Here is an 8684-nt window from a genome sequence, read left to right on the forward strand (position 1 = left end):
CGAGGGGTGCGGGACGGAGTCGAGTCGATCCTGTTCCGGTTTTTTTTTTTTCTTTTTTTCTTTTTTTCTTTTTTTTCCTTTTTGCTTAGGCAAAAGGAAAATGAGGGATAAGAAGAACCTCATCTCCATAGCAATCTCCACCGAATCTCCTCTCCACTGGAGTATTCGATACGGGTAGAACAGTTTTTACTCATATCCTCTCCATCCATGGAAGAGCCCTACCAGCGTGGCAGCTCCATCACGTATGCCATCCATTAGAGTGGTCAACCTAAGCTTGATAGTTGGATCCATCATTAAGGGTTAGGTTGACGATTGAGGAGTGCTTGTGAAAGGACCAGCGATCCATTGGCGGCATCTCGTAGTCGAGATGCTACTTCTACTACTCCAGCCCCTCCGACCGCCATATTATCAACAATGTCAAGGTCACATGCCCCTTGTATGCCACTATTGACAATGATAGTGCACCTCCAAGAGGTGAGGGAGATGAGGCACCTATCAATCTCAAGGACATCAAGATGAAGGCAACAATGAAGGGCTTCGCACTCTTGAGGTAACCCCAGCTATCTATCATCATTGTTCAGGAGGGCATTTAGGAGCCCCTATGTGAGATGGGTGGAGGTTTGTCGATGGCAAAAGAGCAAGCAAATTGATGGGAGGTACATCATATGCCGCTTCTTTATATGCTAAGCTAATGAGTTTCGAATGGTCCACGTAGGACCGTTTGGTTTGTGGAAAGAATTTTACCTTATTAAAATATTTTATTAGAAAATCAATGTCTAGGTATATGATACCTAAAAAAAGTAATTTTTGCATATTTAGTTGATCACGAAAAAATGACATATGAAAAATACTTTATAAAAGAGCTTATGTTTGGTTGAGCACCTATTTTTTTCTGAAAGTCATGTAAAATATATGTATTGCTCTTAATAAAGATATTGTAAGAAAAAAATATTACATGCATAATTTTTAGAATCAGCCACCTGGAATACCAAGGTTTGGAGGTTTTGAAGGTTCAACACCAGAAACACCACAATATATTTTAATAGCTATAGTTTAAATATTTAAAAATATTTTATTTTAAATATTTAAAAATAGCTATTAAAAATATTTATTAGGTTGAGTTTTTAAAATTCTATCAATTTTTAATAGTTAGACAACTTTTTTATATTGTGATAATTTTTAATAGTTTTTAATAATCTTTATATTAAAATTACCACAACTTTTTTATATTGTGTTAACTTTTAATAGTATATTTTTAATAGTTTAAGATTAAATATTAAAAATAGCTATTGAGAAAGGGTATTTTTTGGGGGAAAAATATATCACAATTCCAACCCATAAAAAAGTGGCTTTCTCATGTTCCATATGGATTATTCTTTTCCATAAAATGTTAAAAATTCATTCCCATGAAAAAGCTATTTTTCTATTTCTCTCCTTTCAAATCTCCAACCAAATATTGAGGCATTTTTTTATTTTTATTGACATACTTTGTCCTCTTCTCTTCCCATGAACCAAACGAGCCTATAGGGATGTTTATATTGGCAAATCCAAAACAATTATAAAAGCTATTTCATATAAAAAAGGACGAGTAGTTTTGGGTTAAGATCTTTGGAGTTTCAGAAGTTGGTAAAGAATCTAAATAATATCCTAATCTGGCTTACCATCTAATCAGTTATCATATTTGCTTCTTTATAGACCTTCTGAAATTGTTTACTTCACCAACCCTCTCTAAAATCAGGATTCTAGTTGTCGCGATCTGCATCTATCTTGATCCACACACAATTTTAATTGCTATAGACCAGATTGTTGATGCTTGTTATTATTAATGACAGTCTCAAGTCTTGCCTCCACTTAATTTTAGATTTATTATCTCAATAAATTGGGTGACAAACAGAATCTTCTTTTCCTATTGTTATATATATATATATTGCTTCTTTATAGATGTTCTGAAATTGTATACTTCACAAACCTTCTCCAGCTTGATCCACACCTAATTAAAATTCAACCTCACTCTCAAGTAACCCTATGAATTTTAATTGGTATAGACCAGATTGTTGATGCTTGTCATTACTAATGTCAGTCTCGAATCTCGCCTATACTTAATTTAATATTTATTATCTTAATAAATTGGATGACAAACAGAATCCTCTTTTCTTATTGTCACGCGCACGCACGCGCGTGCGCGCGCACATGTATATACATACATACACACACGAGCGTGCGCGCACCAGAGATTTTATATGCCAATATTCATTCAAATGCACATGTTCAACCCTAATCACATATTATTTCCAACACAAGGATAAGATGATATTCATCACGATATGCACATGATTCCACTGCTTTTTAACATCCATGTCATAGTTGATCAAATACTTTAAGCTAGGCAGAATGGCCGCTCTTCCACTTTTTTACTTTTCCAAATACTGTCACTGAACAGTAAATGGATGTGGCGTGATTTGTATGAAGCGCATTTGGCACATTCTTTTCCCTCATAAACTAAACTGAAGCTGCTTTAAAGTTAAGCTCCTACCATCCCGTGTTCCCGCCCTTCATATTCTCCCTCTTTATTTAAGGAGTTAGGTGGCCATGGAGGCTAAAACCAGTGGAGAGGGGCCAAGGTGGGCAGCTGTCCGTGAATGCCATGAATAGATTTGCAGACGAATTTTAATTAATTGCTTGGTTTCAAACCCAACTTAGCGGAGCTGTGCAGGTTTTGTTATACGAGATCCGCACTCTAGAATGATGGCAATGGATAATTATTAGTTGTTTGACACGTCGGTTTCGGAGGTGGAGTTGCGAGCTGTCTGGACAGGTTCTCAACATGCGCGGCAGGTGCTGCAAACCAGTTCGATCATCCTAAAGGGCGATTCAGCCACGGTCATCGGATGGATTCGAGGGGACCGAGGGGCGAGAGCACGGACCACCTCCTGATCTGGGACATAAGGATGATGATGAGGAATGAGATGGCCTTCGAGACCAAGCATGTATTCAGAGAAGCCAACGGGGCAGCTGACTAGGTGGCTGCCTATGCGGCCCACCACTCAGAATATATCATATGGTCAGGAGAGGAGGAGCTGTCACAGGCACTCCGCGAGTTTGTGTTTTTTGATTTTATTGAGTGTATTCGTATATGCATTGTATGGAAAATCCGTCAAAGCAGCACAAAAAAAAAGAAAAGAAAAGAAAAGAAGAAGAAGTCCTCGCACCAGAACATGGTTCTAATCGCCAAACTCCTCCACATGCCTGATTTCCTGGTTCCATTTTTTTTTTGGTACAAGAATCATTACAAATTTATATATAAACAAAAATAAAAAAAACAATCTGAAAACAACAAGCAACACGTCACATGCACAACTTTTCTTTTCATTACAACATAATAATCGAATTGCCCCCTTACATTGCTTACCCATGGTTTTGATCATCGTACGAGACTATATTTTTTAAAAAGAAATTTGAATTGTTGTTTGATTAGTAAAAAAGATTTTTTTGGGGTGAAAATTAGTATAAATTGTTTTGGAGACCCATGGTTGCCAATTGTTGCCAATCATGGCCCGGATGTTCCAACTTTCTAACAGACAATCAAGTCACTCAATGTCACCCACTAGGTCTAAACTGGCAGCTTTGACGCAATAAACTTGATTTCATGATCATATTAAGTAATATTATCCAAAAATAATAATATGTACAATAATATAGGGTTTAACTCTTCTAAATTCTAACAATATGAGACATTAGGATGAATTAACTGCATCTGCCATGCGATAAACAATAAAAGGAGTTGCGGCAAGTTGGATTATAAGCTTGCCTACTTTATAACTTACAACTAAAAGGAAAATATTGGTGGATAATAGCACTTAGGCTCGTGTTGACTACAGAGGAGTTCATCTTGCTTCTCTTTCGTTACCTTTCAGGTTGCTTAGGGTTGCTCTCACAAAGGCTTCTTAAGCCACGAGTCTGCCCTATAAGATAATTACATTCTTTTTGTTATTCTATTTAAAAAAAATGGTGAGTCAACCATCATCTATGGAAATAGAAGAAGATCCTCCCACACTTTAATTACTTGGATTCATGTTTTATGAAAATGTGTTAGCCGAGAGTCAAATCTAAAATCTCTAATTGCTGAGCAAAGAGGTCCGACTTCATGTTTTACTAGTAGATGTTAGTAGTTATGATATCTCCAAGCAATGGACTCTCAAAAACCATTACATTATTTGCCTTATGAACTAAATTTTTGAAAATAAAAGAATGGCCGTTATAAATGTCTTTATTAGCTATTGTGAGGAATAACAAACACCCATAAAAACGTTAGTTGCCTAAGCCGGATTTAGCTATGCTCGGTGTATCTTGAGAGCTAACTCCATCCTGATTGAGGGCAACTTTGTTGTGGTGATTACTTAGATCCAGAGATAGGCTAAGGAGGTGAGCACTATATAGAGTTTGGCAAAAGGATGCATTTCTCTTAAGGCGAGACAAATCTACGGAAAGGCGAATAGAGCTACAAATTGGATGGTCTCTTTCATGACTCACTACTCCAGAACGTGCTCTAGATCGACATAACGTTTGCTCTACGAGTTTTTCATATTTTGCTGCTTTCTGACTCATTTGGACGCAGTAATACTAGAACGATGTGAAATGCCCAGTCTTAACCCCAAAAAAAAAAAAAAAAAGTTGGTGCCACTGGATTTCTTGTTACAATAATTAAACACCTAATTACCTTGGTCCTTTGAGGAATGTCTAACAACTCATCTGTCAAATAAAAAAAAAATTATAAACATTATCCCAACCATTATTTTAAATCTTGCTCTAAAGAAGGGCATTATTATCTTAATGGAATTTTGCAAGGACAAACTGTATTCTTTCATTTTATTTTAGCATGCCAACACTCATGAATGCGTAACGGCGGTGGAACCCGGAACCTTCTGCAAAACGATGGGACTTCAAGGCACGAAATGGACTAAGGGCTCGTTTGGTTCGCAGGAAAAGAAGGGGGGAAAGTGTGGTCAACGGGAAAGTAATGAAATGCCTTTTGTTTGGTTGGAGTTTTCAAAGAAGAGAGATGGAAAAGTTGTATTCCCATGGAAATATGATTCCCACATTTCATGGGAAAGTCTTTCCCATGAGAAACATGGGAAAGTTACTTTTCCATGAGGTGAGAATCACTCCTTTTTTATTTTTTCTCAAAAAGACCCTTCAGCATTAAAGAAGCATTAAAGAGGCATTAAAGACCTAATTTTTATTAAGGGCATAATAGGAATTATACATAACTTTTCTAGGAAAATTGATGGTCAACCAAACATAAGCATTTTGAAAATTTATCACTTTTCCATGGTTAACCAAAAATGCCAAAAGTACTTTCCTAGGTATCCTCTTCCTAGGAATCTGATTCTCAGGAATAATATTCTTAGGAGGGAAAATACTTTCCGCGAACCAAACGAGCCCTAAGAGGCTAAGAGGCGACGAGGATGTTGCTAATGGCCGTGCGACCCTGAGTCAGCCCGGTCGGTCTACAGGGGTTGAACGGGTCTTCGGCATCCATCGATCGCTGGAAGCTTTCGGGCCGTGGACGCATACACCCAGTCTTCGCGTTTAATCCAATCCTTTACTTCGCCGTAGTTTAGCAGCGTTGCTTGACCGCACCGCACGACAATAACCTTCATGCGAAATGATACTTTTACCCCCCCTGACGGACTGCCAGAGGACCGCTAACCTCGTAATTTTGTGGATCTCGTGGAGGGTAGAACCGTCAACATACTTAGTGGGCGAACTCGTCCGGGCCCCGGAGTCCGGCACGCTGACCCAGACCCACAGACAGCGTGGGGCCCATTAGTTGCGAAGGTTAATGGAAGCTTGCGGCAGACACCCAAAATCACAATGCTAATGTTATTGTTTATAGTACATTGCATTATAGTTCTTATGTTCTTTTGATTTGCAAGAAGATTTTTTTTATTAAAATATTTTTTATGTATCAAAAATATAATATTTTTAAAAAATATTTTTTTATGTTTGATTGATTATTAAAAAAAACATATTATAAAATAATTTATATTTGATTGAACATCTATTTTTTTAAAAAAAATTATGTAAAATACTTATTGTACTTTAAATAGAAGAATATATCTTATCTTATTCTATCTAGAAATTTAAAGATATTTTTGGAAAAAAACTACACCTATTTTCAACCGATAAAAATTGAATTTTTTCATACTTTATCTGAATTTTTTTATAAAATATAAAAAATATATTTTTTTTGTTTTTTTTTGTTTGTTTGTAAATCAAATGAGTCCTTTATGAACCGGCACTAAAACTATAAGGACGATGGACTTATACGGCTAGGACAAAATGTAATCAATTGCGTGCCTCTCTCCGTGATAGGTTGGGTTGATGGCTATGCCCGTTCTACTATTAATATTTTCATTTCTCCACTTATCTATTCCTGTTGGCTCGTTGCATTTCTGATCTGTAATTCACTAACGAGATCATGTTGATAGTAAGAAAAGACTAATTATCTAAGAAAATCAAATCTAGGAATTAGAAAAATCTTTACCACTATAACTAATAATAGATGGATTAAAGTGCAACGGACTTCCTCCTGTAGCCACACTCTTAAAAAGAAAAACAGAGCCCGCACATTAAATATGGTAAATAATAATAATAAAAAATTATCTAGATGGAACAGATGCACACATATTTTTAATATGTTGGGGGTGCTCGGCCATATGCTTTTAGAGGACATTCAGCAGCAACTAAGAAAATGTAATGTCCCCCACATTGTGCACGTATTTCGGAAGATAAATAGAGCTACCGATTGGATCATCTTTTTTGCTGCTCATCATTTTAAAGATATTCTATGGATCCGCTCTATATATATTTCTCTACCTCTGTGTAGTATTTTGTTTTTTGATTTAAATGGCAGTGCCACGCAAGGCTAGTGTGAGCTGCCGATGTACCAAAAAAAATAATAACCCACGTGCTTGAATTCTTATTTTTAGTTCTAAAAATTTCGATATTTTTAACCATCTTACTAAATTTAAACTTAATTTTTAATAAAATCAAAATTTTAAAACAAAAATAATCTCTACACATATATTGAAGCTCCATGACACGTTGAAACCATACTGAAAAAGAAAACCTCAAAAATCCCTGCATAAATATGGTAATTAGAGGAAAATAGACCACCCCTTAACTCTTTTTGTCGTTAATAATTAATTGTTACCAGTTAATGCCCCCATTCGGTTTTATTTCTTTCTCCTCATCTTTCCAATTTCTTGGTTTGCAAGGATTTTAGCAATTTCCATGCCTTTACTCTTGACATCGCACCTTCCTCCACTCTATTCCCCAGCTCCACGTCTCCACCCCCTTATAAATGCCATCCTCCTCCTCTCTTGTGCCTCCAAAGGGTCAAGTCTCCCAACGAAACCCAGCGGCAGCAAAGAAGCAAGCAGTTAGCAAGCTCAACCATGGAGACCAAGTCCTCCTTCCTCACCCTCTTCACCCTCCTCCTCCTTCTCGCCGCCCCCTCCCTCGCCGCCGATCCCGACATGCTCCAAGACCTCTGCGTCGCCGACCACAACTCCGGTAATCCCCTCCCCCTTCTCTCCCTCTCCAGCTGATTACTCCATTTCTCTTCTTACATGCTTTTGTGGATCGGGTGCTGCAGCCATGAAGGTGAACGGATTCGAATGCAAGGCGAACGTGACCGAGGATGACTTCTTCTTCGACGGATTAGCCTCCGCCGGCGCCACCAACAACACCATGGGATCCCTTGTGACGGGGGCCAACGTGGAGAAGATCCCGGGACTCAACACCCTGGGCGTCTCCATGTCCCGCATCGACTTCGCCCCCGACGGGCTGAACCCTCCCCACACCCACCCCCGCGCCACCGAGATGCTCTTCGTCCTCGACGGCACCCTCGACGTCGGCTTCATCACCACCGCCAACAAGCTCATCAGCAAGACCATCACCAAGGGCGACGTCTTCGTCTTCCCTCGCGGCCTCGTCCACTTCCAGAAGAACAACGGCGCCGATGCCCCCGCCGCTGTCATCTCTGCCTTCAGCAGCCAGCTCCCGGGCACCCAGTCCATCGCCGCCACCTTGTTCGCCGCCTCGCCGCCGGTGCCCGACCACGTCCTCACCACGGCCTTCCAGGTTGGCACCAAGGAGGTGAAGAAGATCGAGTCCCGCCTCGCCCCCAAGAACAAGTGAGCGAGGGAAAGATTGCTCTCATTATTGCTTTATGTTTGATCTTTGGTTTCTGAGAGGAGAGCTGGGGAGAGAAAGGGGCGTTGGAGGTGTATATGGTAATTAAGTATAATAATTTGATAGCAAGAGGCAATATACCGTTTGTTCATTCTTCATTCAATCATTTCGTAAAAAAAAATTGTTTCTTTACTTGATTTCGTTTCTTTTCCCCCTTCCAACGTTTGAGACGTTCCATGCCTGTCCTTCCCATTACCCGGCCGATGTGATGCGTTGGGCTCAGACGTTTATGTGCGCATATAAGCGGGCTACGGACGTTTATGTGCGCATATAAGTGAGTCAGGATTGTATCTTTCTTATAAAAAAAATAATTTATTGAGAATTGTTACTAATTTTTATTCTACAAGTATTCTTATTCTTTAACGGTGATAAGTTCTATCTTTAATTTCTTAGTAATGATAAATTTTATCTTTTAGTGGGTGTTG

The 8684-nt window shown here is 38.7% G+C and overlaps 1 protein-coding gene across 1 annotated transcript; it reads left to right on the forward strand.

The window, feature by feature from the left end:
* The first annotated feature begins 7322 nt into the window (after nucleotides 1-7322).
* LOC103714046 (germin-like protein 5-1) lies at nucleotides 7323-8391 on the forward strand. Its single transcript, XM_008801178.4, has 2 exons — nucleotides 7323-7578; nucleotides 7661-8391. The coding sequence occupies exons 1-2, from the start codon at nucleotides 7461-7463 to the stop codon at nucleotides 8203-8205; spliced, it is 663 nt and encodes a 220-aa protein (XP_008799400.1). The 5' UTR covers nucleotides 7323-7460; the 3' UTR covers nucleotides 8206-8391.
* The last annotated feature ends 293 nt before the right edge of the window (nucleotides 8392-8684 follow it).

Source organism: Phoenix dactylifera, unplaced genomic scaffold (genome assembly GCF_009389715.1).
Source record: "Phoenix dactylifera cultivar Barhee BC4 unplaced genomic scaffold, palm_55x_up_171113_PBpolish2nd_filt_p 001095F, whole genome shotgun sequence".
Classification (NCBI taxonomy): Eukaryota; Viridiplantae; Streptophyta; class Magnoliopsida; order Arecales; family Arecaceae; genus Phoenix; species Phoenix dactylifera.

Bases quoted from the DNA above. Each gene is read 5' to 3' on its own strand.
- LOC103714046 (XM_008801178.4), top strand. From the start codon at position 7,461: ATGGAGACCAAGTCCTCCTTCCTCACCCTCTTCACCCTCCTCCTCCTT. The intron at 7,579-7,660 runs GTAATCCCCTCC...CGGGTGCTGCAG, and splicing joins CGTCGCCGACCACAACTCCG to CCATGAAGGTGAACGGATTC.